General features: G+C 48.0%; 1 protein-coding gene across 3 annotated transcripts; it reads left to right on the top strand.

The window, feature by feature from the left end:
* Positions 1 to 1,851: 1,851 nt before the first annotated feature.
* Positions 1,852 to 20,018, top strand: dyrk2 (dual-specificity tyrosine-(Y)-phosphorylation regulated kinase 2). 3 transcript variants are annotated; one of them, XM_086201612.1, is made up of 8 exons: positions 1,852 to 2,043; positions 8,459 to 8,562; positions 11,830 to 12,172; positions 12,372 to 12,535; positions 12,913 to 13,302; positions 13,384 to 13,474; positions 13,845 to 14,116; positions 14,201 to 20,018. In XM_086201612.1, exons 1-8 carry the CDS (start codon positions 1,941 to 1,943, stop codon positions 14,483 to 14,485), a joined length of 1,752 nt encoding a protein of 583 aa, XP_086057738.1. In that variant the 5' UTR covers positions 1,852 to 1,940; the 3' UTR covers positions 14,486 to 20,018. The 3 variants fall into 3 exon arrangements, with proteins under 3 accessions (XP_086057738.1, XP_086057737.1, XP_086057740.1); XM_086201611.1 differs by having other exon boundaries at positions 13,845 to 20,018; XM_086201614.1 differs by lacking the exons at positions 1,852 to 2,043; positions 8,459 to 8,562 and adding an exon at positions 10,548 to 11,207 and having other exon boundaries at positions 13,845 to 20,018.
* The last annotated feature ends 278 nt before the right edge of the window (positions 20,019 to 20,296 follow it).

Here is a 20,296-nt window from a genome sequence, read left to right as displayed (position 1 = left end):
TGTGATGTCAACATGTTGATGGTTGCTGAGCAGCCAGGTAAATGATTACACCTGAAGAAACGACCAGCCTCTCTGCAACTCAGGAGAGGGACTCCATGCAGGTGAGTGTCCTGGTTCACCGCCTGCTCTCCTTCCTGGTGTAACGATGTTGCTGGTGGTCAGATGAGCAGGAGCCCCTTGATCCTGACCTTTTATTGACTGCAGAAAAGTCCCTCCATCCATCCCTCCCTCCCTCCCTCATCCCTCCATCCATCCCTCCCTCCCTCCCTCATTCCTTTATCCATCCATCCATCATCCCTCCATCCCTCCCTCATCCCTCCATCCATCCCTCCCTCCCTCCCTCATCCCTCCCTCATTCCTTTATCCATCCATCCATCATCCCTCCATCCCTCCCTCATCCCTCCATCCCTCCCTCCCTCCCTCATTCCTCATCCATCCATCCCTCCCTCCATCATCCCTCCATGTTCTCCCTCTCCTCATGTTCAGGGTGGTGGGGGGTGGAGCCTATCCCAGCAGCCTTCCCCCTGGACAGGTCACCAGTCCATGGCAGGGCCAACACATAGAGACAGACAACCATTGGCTCTCCCAGCCACGCCTACGGTCAATTTAGAGTCTGGATTAACCTGGTCCCTCTTGATGTCTTTGGACTGTGGAGGAAGCTGGAGTACCAGAGAGAACCCAGCAGGAACAGGGAGAACATGGAGACTCACCCAGAAAGACCCCGTGCTGCAGCCGGGGCTCCACCCACAACCTTCTTGCTGGGGGCCACAGGGAGGACCACTGCTCCACCGGGCCGCTGCAGAAAAGTCCTTTCCTCTAAATCACCAAAGCAAATCCTTACTCAAGCTAATGATGCTAACTGCTCTAGTTGCTAATTCCACCTCATCGCCTCACGTTACTCTGGTCGATCTATTTAGCGACTCCACATCAACGAGGGGTTCAGCTGCAGCTGAGGGTCTGAGGTCGTGGAGAATTGAATTATTTAACTGTGGAGTCAAGAGGTCCTGGTGGGACATCAATAACACTGGAGTCTGTCAGACAGTTGGAGGCTACTTGAGTTCATGGGAGTCCCGAGCTAGACTCAAGTAAATTTAGTGAAACTATATTTGAATGTAAGGACAAATGTTGGGGGGTTCAGGACCGTATGGAAGACCCGTTCCGTCATCATGGGACACCACGACACTACAACAAGATGCTAGCCTTGATGATACAAGTTTGAAGCTGTGTATTTCTAATTATCTCTAATATTACAGTTTCTGACTTTTAGGCCCCTAAAGAGTTCTTTATCTTATCGCTGTGACACAATTATGACTTATTTATCCTGTAATTTCTATTTTTCTGTCTCATTATGCCTTCTGTACTTTATGATGAGGATTTAAAAAAAACAACAGAATTATGAAATCCTCCTGTCAATGTTAGGTTTTAATCTCATAATTTTGGTAAAATCATGACTTGTCATCTGATAAATTAGATTTCTTATCCCATGATTTTGTTATTCATGTATTATTATCTTATAATTACAATTTCTTCATCTCATCACTAAGACTCAGACCCATAATTCAAAACCCCATCAGTCTATAAATTTTGGGGATGCACATTATTAGTTTTAATTTATTGGCCGTTAGCTGATACTATTGTATCTGATATTTACAGACTGAAAGACACAAGTGAACATTGTGAGTGTTCAAAGAGAGTTTCTGTACTTCCAAGACATGTTGGAGAGCCAGTAAGTGATGGAGTGGTGGTTCCTCGTCCTGATGAGCGGAGATGGAGAGGCTGTAATCTGCTGCAGCGTCCTGGAGGCGTTCTCATGCGTCCACCTCCCTGTGGACCAAATATTGGCTGCAAAGAGCTTCCATACTTAGTTTGTGAGGAGTTACGGGACGAAAGAGGAGGAGGAGAAAGAGGAGGAGTAGGGCGAGGAAGAGGAGGAGCTGTTAATGGAGGAAGAGGAGGTCTTCCGTCCGTCTGTGTCCAAATCAAGGAGGAGAGGAGCGGCCGCCATGTTAACCAAGAAGCCCGGAGCCTCGGTCCTCCCGACGGGTGAGTTCAGCCCGCACAGCTGGCCTGGCCGGTGCGGCTCGGGCTCAGACCCTCTGCCTCCTCCTCCCGCTGTCTAACCGAGCCAACTTGACCGAACCGGTCGGCGGGGCTGGATCCGCTAGCTAGCGGGGATCGACTCCTTGTGATCAGCTGTAATCTGATGAAGGAAGAAGCTCGAGCTAATGCTAACGGCTAGCTTGTTTATCTGAGCAGTGACAGCAGCAGCAGCAGCTCCTGCCCCCGCTCACCGCCTGCCCCTTCACCACCGGACTCTTGCAGGGTTAAACACAACCACTATTGCTAGTAGTACAACGAGTACTGCTCCTGCTATTGGTACTGCTAGTGCTGCTGCTGCTACTGCCACTGTTGGCCGTGTGGTGTCTGGCTGCTGTTTTTCCGTTGCTGGGTAATTTTCGGCCTTCAACTCGGCAGACAGAAATAAAGCAGCAGTTCAGTCAGAGGTCACTTGGTTTCTCTTTGGGGTTTTTGAAGCCACTCTAACTATTTTTTCTGGCTGCCAGCCCTGAAATAGACAGAGATCGAGTGTGAGCAGCCTGACACCTCCTCTGTTATGGTGCAGTCCTGGGGAGGTGAACGCTGCTGGGGGAGGTTTTCTCCTCTCCCCAGCAGCTCATTGATGCCAAAGATCATTGCACCTTTGGCCTGGGGTGGACAACGCTTTTGTCATGACAGACAGCAGAGCCGGGCGATTAATTGCGTGTTAATTGAACCTGATCTTAACCAAGATAATCCTCGCAAGTCATCCAGGTGTAAGGGAAGTGACATCGAGGGTTTGGTGACAGACAGAACGTGGGTCAAAATAAAGGGCTGTGCTTTCGCTGATCCCAGCTAAAAATCACCCCATCCTTATTTTTGATATGGATTTTAATTCAAATGTGAAGCCTGGAGATTCCGTCTGGCTTTTTGGAGTCATGGCAACTGCCGTGTCAGTCAAAGTCGTCATCATCATCAAATGTTTTTTTCTAAACGCCCCCCCCCCCCCCCATTAAAATGATGTCTGCCAGGTGTTTGATATTCTTGACCTTGTCTCAGCGCAGGAGAGACGTCTGCTCAAACAGCCTTTCATTGGTCACAGGAGAAGAACACTGGCTTGTTGGTGTTTTTGTAAACCATTCGAATCATTTTTCATGTTCGGGAGCTAGAGATGCTCAGAGAAAAGCTAACTGCTAGTTAGCTTAGCACAGTGAATGGCAGTGGGTGGGAAGTGCTAGTGTACCTCAGTCCAAAGTTATCAAATAGAATTTTCTCCAAAACATTCATTCCCTAATACATGGTATGATGTAAACTGAGGAGACGTTGTAGTGGTAGAATCAGACACGTAGCCGGAACTACTTTCCTGACTGGGAGCAGTGATTTGACGCAGCACCTCCAAAGCTCCACTGGAACTTGGGTCAACAGAACCAAAGGTTTGTTGAGGACTAGAAGAGCGACTGCTGCTACTGATGATGAGGAGGAGGAGGATTCCTGCTGGACACACCAGCATCCTGGACCTGAGCTAGCTGATGCTAACACTTCCCACCCACCACCAGTCATTGGGCTAAGATAACTAGCCTGGACCTGAGCTAGCTGGTGCTAACACTTCCCACCCACTACCAGCCATTGGGCTAAGCTAACTAGCCTGGACCTGAGCTAGCTGATGCTAACACTTCCCACCCACTACCAGCCATTGGGCTAAGCTAACTAGCGTCCTGGACCTGTGACTGGTCACAGTGCGATGGCCCGCTGGCTGCAGCCAATCTATTGCTTGATGGTGCCACTGCCAGGCTTTGATTGTTGCCAGACACTCAGAATTAGACTCTGAGCTCTAATGAATCCTTGTGGTCTTTAAACACTTCGTAGATGATGTCCTTGACAGTGACTATCAGTCCATGTGTCATGAACAGGTTACAGAGCTGTAGTAGCAGCACAGGCATTGCCCAGCTGGCTGGACGAGGTCTAACAGGAAGTATGCTGAGCTGCTACAATGACCATTCATAGCAGTTGCTTCATGTCCCGTAGAGGAGCCCCGGGTGGTCCCTACAAACCCGCCTGCCCTCCTCAGGGCTGAATGCTGCGGTTAGCCTCGTGCTAAGCTGCCCTGTGTTTGCACACTGTTCTCAGTGTGAAGAGAAAAATGCAGCCACATTAATGTCAACATGAGCGACGTGTCTGTTATGTAATGTGTTATTAATGTACGTAATAGTATGGGCTGTTATTCCAGACGTTCCTCGTGGTCTCTTTTAGCTCCCTTCTCGCCTGCTGGCTGCTGGCAGCCATGAGCTGTGCTTGATTGGTCGTGACGGCCAGTTACACTGACATCACGTCTGTGCTGGGCAGATGAGCCTCGTGATGCTTTTGTCACTGCTGCTACAAACAATGTGTTGTTGGCACTGAAAAGCTGTTTGATTATCACTTTTACTATCAAAAGGTCACATCGCTGATATCAGTAATGGAGGAGCAAAGCCGTGAAGAGGGAAGTGAGGTGAATGATGACGTTCGAGGGGAGCAGGGATGGCTCGCCCCTGTCCACGCTGCCAAACTCTGACTGGATGAAGTCCAAGAAAATTGCAGTCACTGTATATTGAGGGAAGGTGCTGAAGACAAGGATGGCGTGGATCATCCTTGTTATCATGTGTTTATTGCTGGTACCTCAGGGTTCCTACAGGGTCCTGTCCAGGTTTGTCTTGACTTTGAAGGAGCAGCAGCAGGATTCCTGCGCCGCCTCCATCCGTCCTCTTCCTCCCTCTGCCAGTGGTCTATGACCACTTCATCTGAGGCTTCTCTTCTGCTGCTGCCTGTGTCCTGGTGCTTTCAGCTGCTTCAGGCCGTATTTTGGCATTAAAAAGCAGATGTGAGGTTGGCAGTGTACAGCAAGGGACCACTGAGAGCTGCTAAGCTCACTGGCCCTGCGGCGTCATGGGTGGACGTCTGTCTCTATAGACGTGAGCTCAGTCTGATGCCTTTGACCTCTGTTCTCCTGTGAGCTGCTCCTCCGTGTCTGTTCATCATTCTCCTCACACACAAGTTCGTTACGTCATTGACGCAGGCTTCATATAGTCAGGAGCAACCTGGACCGGCCAGGAGCAACCTGGACCGGCCAGGAGCAACCTGGACCGGCCAGGAACACTTTGGAAAAGTCATATAAATTTGCTTTGCAAATACCTGAATGTTAGAGAGTCTGTGGTTTAGTTCAAACTGACTGAGAAAACCCCTGCTCAGCTCATCTTGAGTGGCTTCCCAGGATCCATACAGTCAGGAAAATCCTGGAAAGGTTATGGAGTTTGAAGCCTGGAAAGGTTTCTGAAGGATAAATCACACCGGACAGGTTTGGAGCGGTGGTGGAAACTTGTTCCACACATACCTGAGTATGAGAGTTTATGTAGTTGTTGACCGGGCCTAATCTTCTGTAGTTAACTGGATTTATTTTAAGACACCTTTGTGTTGTGTCAAACTGTATCGCTACCATAAAATGTACTTAACTATTTAGTGGTCACTTTTGATAGGGAAGCTGCAATTTTTACACATGTAAGCAGGCATTTCAGGGAATGCATGTCCTGAAAATGTCTCTAGAGGTGGGAAAAGTAAGAGGACAGACATGGAAATTTATGGTAACGGTCGTAGGAATCATGTCCGTGTTGTTGCCCTCAATTCTAAACCTGCTTCCCTTCTGTTTTCCTTTCCACGCCTCAGAGACAGCCGGTTCAGGAGGTCCCCACTTCCACAATGTTCCCGGCGATGTAATCAAGTCAGAAATCTCCACTGTGGGATGAACTAGCGTGAGACATTTTGTCTCCGTCCTCCTCATCTCTAACGTCTTTCTGAGCCTCTGTCATCGTCACGTTGCTACAGGTTTCTCATTCGTCCTGTTGAGCAGCATGCCGGGCGTTCTCGCCGGCGCTCTGACATTTCCAGCCCAGTGTCGAGTTCACATTCAGGACGCTGCTGTTCAGCTCTGTTAGAATGCGTTTGTAAGGCTCGCAGCCTGAAATACTGGATGAGCTCTCAGTATAGACCCCTGCTCCATTATCAGCCCGTCCCGGGCGTCAGAGTACAGTGTCGCCCTCCGCTGTGGAGCTGCTGAAGGCCTCAGACCCCAACCACCAACTCCTCCTCAGACACTTCCAAATAGAGTCGGAGAAGCACTGGGTGTCTCTCAGTACTTGACCATTTTATACTTATTTCAGTAAGAATGAAACAGAACGAACGTTTGTCCACCTCCAGAACGCAGACTTCCTCCTTTAGGCTGAGGCACAGCAAGTTTGCCGCCTCCTTTTTTAGTCTGAATTATTTAAATCAGGAAATAAATGTGGCTGTCGTATTCAGTCACTTGCAAACGAGTGGCGAGGCCCAGCACGGCGCCCGTCATGCCATAGTTCTCCAGATGGATCCGTGCAGTTGCTGAATGGGTTCCTTCGTCATCCTCATTAGCAGGATTACAGCCAGTTCAGATTAGAGCTAGAGGCCATCCGTCCATCTGAACCTGCACGAAGACGGGAGGCTGCCGTCGAGCTCAACGCTCAGTGGTTTTGTGACGACTGGCTGATGGCCGCCGCTGCCACGTCACACACACCTATTTCGCAATGCTGTGTTTGTCGGTCAATATCGAAACAGCGTGGAACCAAGTGAGAGTTTCTCCCTCCTCTCATGCGATTCATTAGCATTTCTTTGCTTCTCACCAAAGAGCTGAACAGCTCGACTTCATGCGGGTGGCAAATGAGACAAGGAAATGTCGCACTCACTGTTCCACCGCCCTTTCACTTTGCTGTTTAAAGGTGTTCTGGGACATGTAGGAAAGCATGGACATCAACAGATGAAGCTGTTTGAATCAAAGTATAACACCTCTTGTCCGTGTGACCTCTGACCTTTTACCTCAAGCATTGTTGTCATGTTGCAGTTGAAGGAGGTGAAGCAGGGAGAGGTGGAGTCAAGTGCAGTGGGATTATCAGGCTATATTTAACCTTCATCCTTGGTCAACCTGCAGAGCTCACACAGCCTGCGCTGGACGATGACGGCGGCCATGATGGGTTTGATAGATAACTCTGATTCAGAAACATCAGCTGTTGCATCTTTGACTGCTCAGAGAACCAACAGAGGTGACAAAGTGTCAGCTGAAGTGATGCAAAGTGAAAAACTGGCTTGGTGTTTGACTGACAGCAGCTGGCGGGTGTCACATGATACACAGGGGGGGTGTAAACAAACTGTCAGCAGCAGGAGTTGCAGGTTCCTGAGGTAACTGAAGGTGTTGTCACATCATAGCATCAATGATTCCAATAATAACCATTTTCATAGAAATGGTGTGAGGTTGGCGATGAACACTGGCGTGTTGCGAGTACAAGTAGTAACTTTACATCTTTTATTCTGTCTGTCTTGGCGTACGAGCAGATGCTAGCAGTGGCTAGCTGGGCGTGAAGCTGCGGGCTAATCAGAGAGGGAGACTTCAGCAGGAACTGAAGTGTGGCTTGTTGGTCACAGTCTCCTGCTTGTGACTGAGCCACAAGGCCCCCCCCCCCCCCCCCCCCCCCCCCCCACGGCTGAATTGAGATGTAGATGAAATCGAGGCTGCAACCTGCAAAACAAGCAGTCGTCCTGGCAACGCCCACTTTGATATGTATATTGCCGTCATGTTTGAGACTGAGGAATATTTTGGTCCCCGTGGATCCGATGTTGTTGTCACTGCCATGTTGGCTCCGTCACATCTTATTCAGCACATCCCAGTCTGGGCTTCAACTCTGGTTTTTGTCAAAGTCAGAACCACCTCCAGTGAGTGGGAAAGCCTCTTTGTGAATGAGAGTGTTGTCTTTAGAATGTTGGTGTTTTCATCCCCCTTTTCTGACATAATACTTCAAAATGTGCCTCAAGACAGGCTGGTGGAATCCCAGTCCCAGGTGTTTCCTGGCATCACCGTGGTCATTTGGGCCTCTGTGCCTCTTGTCGTCTCAGCTGCAGGTTCAGCCGTCTGTAGATTTGGAGGTGTCTTTATTTATTTTGAATGTCCACCTTGACTGAACAGCCACGGTTGAAGCTATAAGATGTTTGTGATTGGTCTGCCAGTCTTGTCTTTTGTTCACACAGTATTTCAGGAACTCGTTGAGGGCTTGAGAATGAGCTGAGAGCTGTCGTTCTTAGGTAGAGACAGACGACCAAAGGGTAGGGGTTGCTCAGTACAGCCAACTCTGGCAACCCACCATGCAGTATTGTGGGACGTTTCATCCTCCAGTTTTTGATCAACAAATTTGTTGCGAAAAGTCACATTTTTTAATCTTTTTTTATGAATTCAACGGTTGGATAAACAACATGGAGCGAGTCTGAGGCGCGTTTGTTCTCTGCGGTCAGGCAGTTGGTGTCCTAGATTTGTCTTCATCCCGGAGTCTTCTAACTGAAACCTCTTTCTTTGTGGTCCTTCTTTCTCCATCAGGCAAAGCGGGCGAGCCGGTCTACTCTCCTGGTCACAGCGGCTCTCAGACAACATCGCCCGTTGCCCTGCCGCCACTCCGCAACAACAACCTCAACCCCCTGACGGTACAACTCGCATTCACACAGCTGTCTTTTCACACGTGGAGTGTAGCTGCTTTCATTCGTCCAGTCTGTCTGCTGTGATCGTATTTCAGGAATAGAGCAGATTTTTTCAGGTCGTTTTGTTTCTGGACTATTTTTGATTGGTGTCGGTTTAAACTCCAGACGAACAGTTTCTGCATTCTGGAGTCACTAAGAAGTAACGATGGAGGGAAAGCCATCGTAGTGAGCTCAAGAGTAGTCGTAGAAGTGTGAGAAGTGGAAAGGTAACATACACTTTTTGGGTGAAGTATAATTTCAAAAATGTCATACAGCACCCGTCTGAAATATCCTGATGCCCCAGCGAAATGTGGAAGAGTAAGAGATGACAGGTCAGGACACATCTGCAGCGCTAGGAGACGACTCGGATGCTGTTGGTCTGTTTATTTGTCAAGAACAACGATGGAAACAGGATCAAGTCCTCCTGCTGCTGCTGAGTGGCCTGGATTACCAGCTGATGGACCTCAGTAACCTGATTATGGCTCCTGTCTGGCCTGCCCGTGTGTCAGCTTCGTGCAGCTGTGAAGACGCGATGTCCTGTAACGGCAAACAAACCCGTGGGCTGGCGTCACATGATCACACACTACACCCGCTCTGAGACTGCTGGAGCTACTGAACAGTGTTTTTGTTGTGTTCGAGTGAGCACTGCAGCAGAAGCACGTTGCTGTTAGTGTGCTAGCATCCTGTTAGCCTGTTGTTAGCTCTGTGGAGCAGTGAGCCTGAGCAGCAGCTCTCTGGAACACTCAGCTGCAGCCACGCAGCTAATAATAGCCCCAGCTCCAGGATGCTGTAAATGGCTGATTGGTTTAAAGTGTACACACACACACACACACACACACACACACACACACACACACACACACACACTCACAATCACACACACACAGACAACTGCTAGTATAAAAGAACAGATGCAGCATTTATTTTCTCCTTTGCTCTCTGAGTGAAATTGTGTCACTGCTGCTGAGTGAAGATTCACTGATTTATGAGACAAATGCTATTATTTACTTGCCAGTGACAACCCATGTACTCGCACCGACATGTTGGCTCAACAAAGATGCACTCTGCTCTGTGATTGGAGGGCGCACTGCGCCAGCCCCTCGTACAGCTTTCACACCGTCAGCAGTTAAAACTCAACCTCTTTCAGTCTTTGCCAAGGTAAACAACACAGCTGTGCATTTGCATCTGGAAGTGTGAGTCACTCAGCAGACGCTTGTCAGCACACACACTTTGCTCTCACGTCACTGTAACTGTGAACAACGCATGTTGTTTACGTCTATATTTTACAACCACAGTCACCTCAGTAACAGTAAATGTTAGTGTTTCCATGGAGATCCATCAATCATTGATTTGCTTCCCCTAGCTCCGCCCCCTCACCCTAACCAAACTCATCTAACCTTGATGGGTGACCAAAGCTAAAAGCAGGCTGAACCCTCAGCAGGCTGAACCCTCAGCAGGCCGAACCCCCAGCAGGCTGAACCCTCAGCAGGCGTCTTTGAAGCTGTGGACTCCAGCGTTTCGTGCTCAGAAGGTACAGCAGTCCTCACAAGTATAGTAGGCTGCTGGGTTCCAGCCCTGACGAATGCAGTAGAATAGAGGCTACGCACACCTTTGTGTGGTGCTGCCCAGTGCCTGACAGACAATGAACTGGAACATAATGCACCTCTGAGGAGACCCAGGTGTGCTGGTCACCACGGCGACAGGGAGTGACTCACCCAGCATTACACAAAGAGACCAAATGTGAGCAGGACAGCCTCCCGTGTGTCTGTCCCTCATTAGACGAGCGGCCACTGAACGAATCGTGCAGGGGTCCTCCAGGCCTCGGTGCGCCCGCTGGTGATGTCATGCCACTGGGCTGTCGTGGTCGTGTGAACCAATATCTTTTTAGACTGTTTGTCTTCTGGAGTAATGTGTGAGAGGCACTGCTGGTGTCCACCGCAGTGTGGGTGCACTTTAATGGTCATATGGGTGAATGATAGTTGCTGTCATATGCAGACTAGCTGCGTATTTTTTAAGCTATTTCCTTTTTATGCAGTTCAGTGAAAGCCTGCAGGGAACTTGAATGCTGGTCCAGCAAGCGTTGCTTTAGGAGTTATTTTATTCTGTTTGTCAAGTCGGGTCCAGGTTGGACGCTCGTGTCAGTCATTGGTCTCCCTGATGAGCAACAAGATGCACCTGTGAGAGGAGTTTACCAGTGAAAGTGACGCTGCTCGTTCAACTGCCATCCGAGTGATGACGGCTCACAGGAAGCCGAACAGACACCTCTTCATTCTTACGTGTCTGTGTGATGTCTCTTATCTCATCCACTGTTCCTCTGATTGACGTCAGGCTTGGCCTGTGCATGACTGACGGCCAGAGGAAGTTCTGTGCCAAGTTGTAGGGTCTCAGGTGATGACTGAGATAACTGACACACTGGGCCTGTCACCGTCGTTGCTCACGGTCATGTGTAATTCACAATTCTGAGATTAAATCAGAGGAAGTGTGCAGATACCTGCACCACAGCAAAGCTAACAGTGGATTTGAATCCTCACAGCAACTCTGGGGACCTGTCTCTTGATCACACCTACACCTTCATTTGCAGAGCTCATCCAGTAACCGATCAGAATCACTCAGTACGTTTCCACGGTGTCAGAAAAAGCTATTTGCGCGCGAGTCCGTCCGAAACTGCACTTTTAAAATACATGTAAACACGCTAGTCCAACTAAGTTGTAGTGATTTGGATTTCTCCAGTTGAGTTGCGTTTGGGAGTCAAATTATTCTGACATGTAAATGCGTCAGGCAGCCTCCAGGCAGCCTGCTGCTCTGTCCATGCGCCTTAGGATCCACGATGGTAGGCAGAACTACCACCAGCTGTAGGGGGACATAGCGCCACCTCGTGTTCTGGAGGCCCACATACTTGGGTGAATGAATCAACCTCTCGCCTGTTCATCTCTACTGGGACAAGGACAGTGGTCCACTTAAATGGAGTAATGGAGCTCAACTGAAACGGGCTTGTAAACGTAACGAGTGATGCAGAATCCAGCTGAGAATCCAGACTCAGGTTAGAGCGGATTTGCTGTGGCGAGGGCTCGTGAGGCGTCTGATGGGGGGGGTGACAACACTTTACATCGATTCTGTCCAATTTAATCTGCCCACACAAACTGCTGACTCTCTTGGACAAGGTTCTCTTAGATTGCTCGCTCAGAGACAGAGGCAGGAAGTGATGATAACAAGCATGCCTTTGTTTCCTCTCAGGGTGTCTCTAAAGCTGCTATGTCGGACGCCGTCCAGCTGTCGTCGCAATCACAGGTCCACATCACCCAGCTGTATGAGGAGAACACAAACAAGCGTTCTGTTCTGACCTCCCAGCCCAACGGCTTGGCTCCACTCGGCTCCAGCCAGCCGGGCCTGCCCCTGCCAGACCGCCAGACGTCTGCCGCAGAGCCCCCCCATCACTGCCGGCAGACCAGCGCCACCTCCAACAAGTCAACAGATGGCAAGCCAAAACCCACCCCCCTGACACCGGTCCAGGCCATGAAGCAGTTCATGTCCAAAATGACACCTTATGAGCACCAGGAGGTGTTCAGCTACCCTGAGGGTAGGTGGGGTTCCTTCATAGCACCGAGCATCGATCCCTCGATTGATGACACTGTCGACGGTTCGATGTTTAGCACAATAATTCAGTAACTAGTTGCACACAAAGTCAGTTGCAATTGTCTTTGTGTCATTCATCACAATCCCGCACAATGAAATATGACTAATTTTTGCGATTGCTTTCCGTGGTACTTTGATTACAGTGTATTTTGTTGGCCCCAATGCAAAGAAGAGATCAGGGGTCATGGGCGGAGCCAACAACGGTGGCTATGATGACGATCAGGGTTCCTACATCCACGTCCCACATGACCACATCGCATACCGCTACGAGGTCCTGAAGGTCATTGGCAAAGGCAGCTTTGGACAGGTATGAAGGTTTTGAAAAGGTTCTCTCTGACGCTCGGACCACCAACAGCGGTCAGGCGCTTATTGAGATGACAGACATGACAGAGATGACAGTCACAGCCTGAGATCAAAGTGGGAGTCGAGTCTTTTTACGACGCCAAATCACAACAAAAGTTATGTCATGACACTGAACAAGTAGAGCAGGTCAGGCACCTCACTCCTTCAATGAATCTACACCCAACAGTTCTCCATCAGCGGTCCCAGCCATAACCAGGACCTTCCTTCAGTCAGAAGACCTCCCATCATGCACTGCAGTAGATAATGTTGTTGTAATGACATCACATCACTACTGAGTCAAGTAGATGAGATTAATCAGTCACCCCCCACTCCCCCCACTAGGTGGTGAAGGCCTTTGACCACAAGACGCAGACCCACGTGGCTCTGAAGATGGTCCGCAATGAGAAGCGGTTCCACAGGCAGGCGGCGGAGGAGATCCGCATCCTGGAGCATCTGAGGAAGCAGGACAAGGACTCAAGCATGAACGTCATCCACATGCTGGAGAACTTCACCTTCCGCAACCACATCTGCATGACCTTCGAGCTTCTCAGCATGAACCTCTACGAGCTCATCAAGAAGAACAAGTTCCAGGGCTTCAGCCTCCCGCTGGTCAGGAAGTTTGCCCACTCCATCCTGCAGTGTTTGGACTCGCTGCACAAGAACCGCATCATCCACTGCGATCTGAAGCCAGAAAACATTTTGCTGAAGCAGCAGGGGCGCAGCGGCATCAAGGTGAGTGGCACTCCAGCCTGCATTTCTGTGAGCGACATTAGAATCTTGATAATCCAACAAATGCTACCTGTCGTTCTCCAGGTCATTGACTTTGGCTCCAGCTGCTATGAACATCAGAGAATTTTCACCTACATCCAGTCACGGTTCTACCGGGCGCCGGAGGTCATTCTAGGTAAGAAGGAACTACAGAATGTGTGTCAGCACCAGATAAAAAGCTGCTGGATACGAGTTTCAGTTCAGTTCATCCATAAAACTTTCAGCAGATTATTGTCATGGCAACTTTTATAAAACAATTTACCTTCCTGAGATTCTTGATTTTTCATGGATTTCTCAATCTGCTGAAAGTTTGTCAGTGCTCAGTCTGAGTGGAGGTCATGTTCCAACTCCAAATCACTTTTTTTGAAGTATGACGCCGTTAATCTGTCACATTATTTCAGTTTTAAAGAAAACATGCCTGTCAAACCTTCCTGAGGCTTTACCTGTTCAGAGCATGAAACCGTGTTGTAGTAGGTTTAGAATCTAACCTCCCGTCACTCCTCCAGGCTCCAGGTACGGGATGCCCATCGACATGTGGTCGCTGGGCTGCATCCTGGCCGAGCTGCTGACCGGCTGCCCGCTGTTGCCAGGTGAAGATGAAGCCGATCAGCTGGCCTGCATCATCGAACTACTGGGCATGCCCAGCCAGAAGCTCCTTGACGCATCCAAGCGAGCAAAGAACTTTGTGTCATCCAAAGGGTACCCGCGATACTGCACCGTTACCACGCTGCCCGACGGCACCACCGTGCTGAACGGCGGACGGTCACGGAGGGGGAAGGTACGTGGTCCGCCGTGCAGCAAAGACTGGAGCTCGGCACTGAAGGGCTGTGATGACCCGCTGTTCCTGGACTTCTTGAAACAGTGTCTGGAGTGGGACCCGGCACTCAGGATGACGCCCAGCCAGGCACTACGACACCCCTGGCTGCGAAGGCGACTCCCCAAACCGCCATCTGGCAGCACGACAGGGGACAAGACTTCCTCATCCAAACGGGGCAGCAGTGACGGTGCCATTACCTCCATCTCCAAACTCGCCACCACCTCCTCCGCCACAACATCCTCCTCCAAAACCAGGACTAACTTAGCCGCAATCACGGACGCCAATGGAAACATCCAGCCTCGGACGGTTCTGCCTAAACTGGTCAGCTGAGAGTGAACGCACCCCGCTCGCTGTGGTGGGAAACAAGACAAGCTATCTGGAACTAAAAAAAAAAAAAAGTTTGCACAGTTTTGAAGAGCGTTTGTTTTTTCAAGCTGGTTTTCACAGCATCGGGGTGCGTTCAGGACTGACACGGTCATGGCGGTGTTGCATTTGGCTAAAAGGCCTGGCTGGGATGTGTTCCTGCACGTGACTGAATGGAAGCAGGTGGATGAGTTGTGGTGCGTTCAGGCTCCTCCAGTGAACAGAAAGCAAGAGTAGAAGTTGTAGAACACGAGCAGCCAGCTTGGTGAGCTGCTCAGACAATCAACCACCGACACTCTGTAGCTCCAAACACATACGGTGCTGACGGAGGGAACAAGGCTTTTCTAACGTTTTTAGTACTTTATTTATACAGTAGAGCTAAAAACCACTGAAGTACCTTTTATGACCTTAGTAGTACCAGTCGAGACAACATAGAATCGGATTACGTCGCTAATAAGCCAGGCATGTCTTTATGGTTTGAAGGTTTTCTGACTCAACAGTTGGCTTGCGAACTGTCGTTTCGTATCAATATGATGAAGCTATTTGGGGAACGTTGACAGGCGCAGACCATCTACCTGTTAGCTGGCTAACTTTCCGAGCTGCCTGTTTTTACCGTGTGTAATTAGCCTATGTAGCCATGCTAGCTTTGTGCCTGTCTACTGGCTAACTGTGAACTGGCGAGTTGCCACGTTACAACTAGCTCATTGTTCTTAGCTACCTGTTTACCTTTTAACGAGCGAGCACTTATTCTACCTTTGAATTAGTCAGCTAGATTTAGTTGGCCTACTAGTTGCCTTTTTGGCAGTCTGGTGGCTAGCTTTAGCCTTTTTTTGAGCCATAGCCTGTTAGCTCTCCACTGCCCAGCCTTATAAAGCACAAAGAGAATGACAAAATGTTTTCAACTGCTCAGATTTGAAGATTTTAAACACAGACAAAGGAAGAAGAAGAGAAAAAAGATCTTTTGGAAAAGAACCATTTTTATTAACAAGATCTGATGATCTAGGACTTAAAATGGCTGCTGAAGGTGGCATAAAAGTTTATAGATAAGTTATAGATAATGATAAAACAAAGGGCTCTGATATATAGAAGTATGAAACAACAGAAACCAGTATTTTCTATTTCAAACTTTGGCTACAGTATTAACTGGGAGAGCAGACAAGCATTAGATGAACAAACATATAGTTTTTATGTCATCAGTTATGCTGGAACGCTAACGCTGTGTCCCAGACTGTCAGAAGTCAGGATTGTCCAATGACCTGCATAGAAAAATGACCATGAATCACCGTTTAGATTTATAAGCAAAGTAAATGCATTGACCCTGTCTTCATGGAGAAGCAGTTGTCATGAGCATGAAGCAGCCTATCCAGAGCTACATTACCGTTAACAGCGTGGGGGGGTCATATAGTAACGGCTGGTACCACAGGAGATACCTGCAGTAATGCAAGAGGGAAAATGGCCCTAATTCCTAGATGCTAATGAACATTAGCTACTTGGCACAGAGTTGCTAGCGAACACTAGAAATGCTGAAATATGAATTTTAAGTTATTAGTTTTAGTTTGGATGGGGAATTGCGACCTCTGACCAGCGGCGCTGTCTGGTTGATTGACTGCGTCTGAATCTTCCAGGCATGTAGGAGCGCATTGTAGGAACCATGATTTTATGGGTGAATGTTTCGCCGAACGACAAAGTGGATGATTAAAGTTTATCGTTTTGACAGCGTATCAGGGTTAGCCTCTGAGAAACCTCATGGCCTCAAACTCCCAGGAGGTCAGAGCACAGAGAAGCGTGAGTTCAGTCAGCAGCGCTCGCTCAGAGAGCAGAATGTTGGGTTCCTCTGGCTGTTTGGAAAACACACAGATTCGAAGCTCCAGGATTCAGACGTCCGGAATACTGAAGATACTCTGTGACTGGAGTAGCAGCGCTAGTCCAAGGCCGGCGTCTTACGGGCCTCGTCTGAAATCGGAACGCCGCGTGAAGCCCAAAAGAAGGGGAGGGTTTCTATCATCTCTAGCTAACGTGGATGTTAGCAGGTAGCAGATAGCGAGCGTGCCGGCCAGCCGGTCCATTGTTGAACTGCCAAAATGTCTCCCTGAGTCTAAGAGGCCCAGTCAGTTGGGACGCGGGCAGCTTGTGCCGACCGTGGCAGAATGCTCTCGTGCAGTACGCAGGTTCTCATTTGGTCATGTTCCAGACCCCCAAGCTGGACCTCCGTTAGACGTGATGTTGCTCTGGAGGCAGAACTCCTCATGTCACCAGAGACCTGATCCAGCACCACTGACCTGAAGGTTCTCGTCTCTCTGTCGTGTCCGTCCTGGAACTCGTTTGTTTTTATGGCAGTAATACACAATCGTACCATTTTCTAGTATTTTTCTTGAGTGTAATCAAGGATGGTTATTGGCACATATTAATGATTTAATAATTACAAGTGCAGTTTTTATGCTGTGTGACAAATCTTTTTCAGGGTTCACAAAAATATCTGAGAGTCATGAATTTAAAAATGTCAATTTTAAGGTCTGGAAAAGTTACTTGAAAATGTTGTTGCCTACTAAAACTCAAACAAACAATTTCAGACCACTTTATACTCGTTAAAGTAAAAAGTATTCAAAAGTGTATTTCCCTTTTTAGAACATGCAGTTTTGAATACTTGGATATTTTAAAAGGTTTAACTGAAGTCAAACCTACTTGCGTCCACCAATGATTATTAGAAAGAGGAAAACTTTCTTCTTTTTTTTTAAGATGATGTCATGCAGGTCGGATCAGCGATGTTGGGTCAGCCTCCAGGTGTGAGGACAGCAGCGCCACAGTCGCTGAGTACTGACTGATAAAGGTCAAAGGTCAAGTTTGGTCATCAGCTCTATCAATGGGATTCGGGGTGTTATTTATTTACTACACTTTGAAGAATATTTATTGATACATATTTACTAGATGATACTTGAACGTGTGTGTGTGTTTGTGTGTTGTATGTAGCAGTGTGTATGTGCAGTTTTAAGGCTTGTTCCCTCACACAAGCGTATCTGAACGCACGCTGCAGTTCAACGTGGGACAAAGATGAGAAAGAGGAGGAGGAGGAGGAGGAGGGCACCGTCGCCCTGGCGTGTAGCACACAGGAAGTGGATGACGACGGTGAAGCAATGCACAGAAGGAACTGATGAACATGGACACTACCTGCTCAGCCCGTCAGGGGAAGCCCCACCCCCTCCTGGGCCCTGAGAGGAGGCGACTGTGGGGAGGGGCGGTCCTCTGATATTTGTTTTCTAAAGTTTTTATCAGTTGGTTGACTTTACATTTTTTTAATTGTGAGCTGGAGTGCTGACAGTCGTTAACTTTGTGCCTTCTGGATCTCATCGCCATGCCATGCTCACCCGACGTGCGCGCGCACACACACACACACACACACACACACATATATCATGGCGTTGTCATGGCAACAATCACTGAATCTCTCTCAAATGCAATGATGTCACAAAAACTCGTTTTAGGTGGGTTCGACGGCCAAAGTCTGCGTTTCATTGGCTCCTGGTTTTCTTCAGCAGTAGCCAATGACCCCGTGAGAACCCCCTGACCTCTGACCTCTTGACTTCCAACCCGAGTGAATTGTGAGCATGCAAGGATGCAGTGTGAGGGTTTATCCGTTCCCAGATTTTAGTCTCTCAGGCAGTATTCCTTGAGGACGTGAAGTGGTGACATCGTGGATTCTTTTACAAAATCATGAACATTTACTGAAGCGTTGAAGAATTTTTGGTACAGGGAGTTTAGCATTAATGTTTACCTGACGTCTGGTTAATTACAGTGGTGCCAACAAGTGTCTGATGGAGGATACAGGGGCGGAGCCATGGTATGAACGAGAGCAGCCTGTTGAGTCCAGATGGAGGGTTCAGGATGATTTAGAGTTCCGTGCTTGGTTCTGTTGGCTCTTTCACTGCTGGACAGTCTCAGATGTTTGTAACAGCATGAATCGAGGACGTCGTCTTGCAGGAAAATAAACATGAATGATTTTTTTTTTTAAAGTGGAAGTATAACTGATGATGGTTGGATTTATGTACTACGGATCCCTGACCGGCCATCAGAGAAAATTATATTTAAATTATGTATTTAGTGGCAACAACATAATCTGTTGCTTCAATCTGAATATTTTTAGACCACAAAATTAAGGTTTGCAAAATGTTGTGTGGACAGGAGTTACTGATCTGTAATGTCTTTATGGAGGAAATCAGACAACTTTCAAATGAGAAAAGCAGTCGTTTCTAATGATGAAGAAAGATGTAAGCATCTTGTGTACATTTCAAAGTGAACTGGGAACTTTCAGCTGTGAACTGGTTCAATGGTTAACATTCTGGTCCGTTTGTCCAGCTTCCTGCCAAGACTTTGTCCTCCATGATGTTTACAGAGCCGACAGCATGCCAACACACCAACCCCAGACTGTAGCTTTAACCTGATTGGCACTGACATCCAGTGAGTGGGTAGAAGTTGCAAAACATGGCTGCAAAATGTTCAGACACACAGCTGTCGCCATTTGTCAGCTCTGAAAAGTCTGTCAACGCCTGTGTAAGACAGGGCTAAGCTAACACTAGCCAATCAACTGCTAGCATCCAAATGCTAGCTGCTGCACTGACATTTTCTCTACAGTGAAGCTAACACTAGCCAACTGCGAACAGACTGCGAGTAGCAAATTTTTACCTGCTTGTTGGGCTGAGCTAGCATTAGCACTAGCTGCTAGCATTAGCATTGATGTGGTTTTAAAGCATTCTTATTCACGTTGGTACCTCAGATTGCTCAGTAGTAATTATGATTATTACTGTTGTCATTGTGACTAACACCAGGGCATTTGGTTGATTCTACCAAAGTGCATTCCTTTACAACGCTAGCACGTAGCTAGCTGCTCAAACAGATGGACAGGGAGATGGAAAGTAGATAGAAAGTGTGAAGCAAGTGAATTAAGAGGCAATTGGACTAAAAGCAGCAGCCACCTTTAAGATAACAAGGAGGGAAGTAAAAAATGTATTCAGAGTTTTTTGTTGTTTTTTTTTTAAATCTTCTAGGCTGCAGCGGGACATTAAGTCTGATTTAACTGACCTCTTGGTAGCATTCAGAAAAATAACTTTGTTCTTCTGCTGGTGTGTGAGAACAGCTGCAGTTTACAGTGGCTAGCCACTAGCTTGTTACCCTCCCTAGAGAGCTAGCCTCATTTAGCTCCTACCGGAAGGTCTGAACAGGCAGAGGTTAGCCACTGTTAGCGTGAAGCTGCGCTGTATTTCTGTAACGTTTGCCATCTGGGGTTTATTGTGGATTCTACATGTACGTATGTAATATGGACAAATGTTTGAATCATTTTTGGGGTTGAATGCGCTGCTGTGCCACACCACGGCCAGTTTTACTACGTACTGTATCTACTGTACAGAACACAAGTTGACACTTTTCTAGTGAGCCTTTGTTAAATTTTACTGTGGTGGAAAAATATTATTAATAAAACAGTTTTATTGATCATCGTACACGAGTCAGTGTGTCGAATAAGTGTGTTCTGTTGTGGCTTTTTAGAATACTCAATGTTCCAACTGCCAATCTAACTTGACCGTTAGCTTGACAGCAATTAGCTTCACCTCATTAACCCCAAATCTCGCACTGGCTTACCAACTTTGTTCTCCCAATTATTTATGGAAGACATAAATCCTCTAATGGGTTGGGGAACAAAGCTGGTGGAGTATTTTTATATTGTAAAATGTCTCAGGAGCAGAGTTAAACCAACAGAACATCTGAATTTAAAGCTATGCTAATGTCATT

Source organism: Aulostomus chinensis, chromosome 4 (genome assembly GCF_037954235.1).
Source record: "Aulostomus chinensis isolate RoL2024-O1b breed Wild chromosome 4, RoL_Achi_v1.0, whole genome shotgun sequence".
NCBI lineage: Eukaryota > Metazoa > Chordata > Actinopteri > Syngnathiformes > Aulostomidae > Aulostomus > Aulostomus chinensis.
Note: the sequence above shows the minus strand (reverse complement) of the source record. Positions and strands in the feature narration are given on the sequence as shown.

Bases quoted from the DNA above. Each gene is read 5' to 3' on its own strand.
- dyrk2 (XM_086201611.1), top strand. From the start codon at position 1,941: ATGGAGGAAGAGGAGGTCTTCCGTCCGTCTGTGTCCAAATCAAGGAGG. The intron at 8,563-11,829 runs GTACAACTCGCA...GTTTCCTCTCAG, and splicing joins ACAACCTCAACCCCCTGACG to GGTGTCTCTAAAGCTGCTAT. The intron at 13,303-13,383 runs GTGAGTGGCACT...GTCGTTCTCCAG, and splicing joins AGGGGCGCAGCGGCATCAAG to GTCATTGACTTTGGCTCCAG.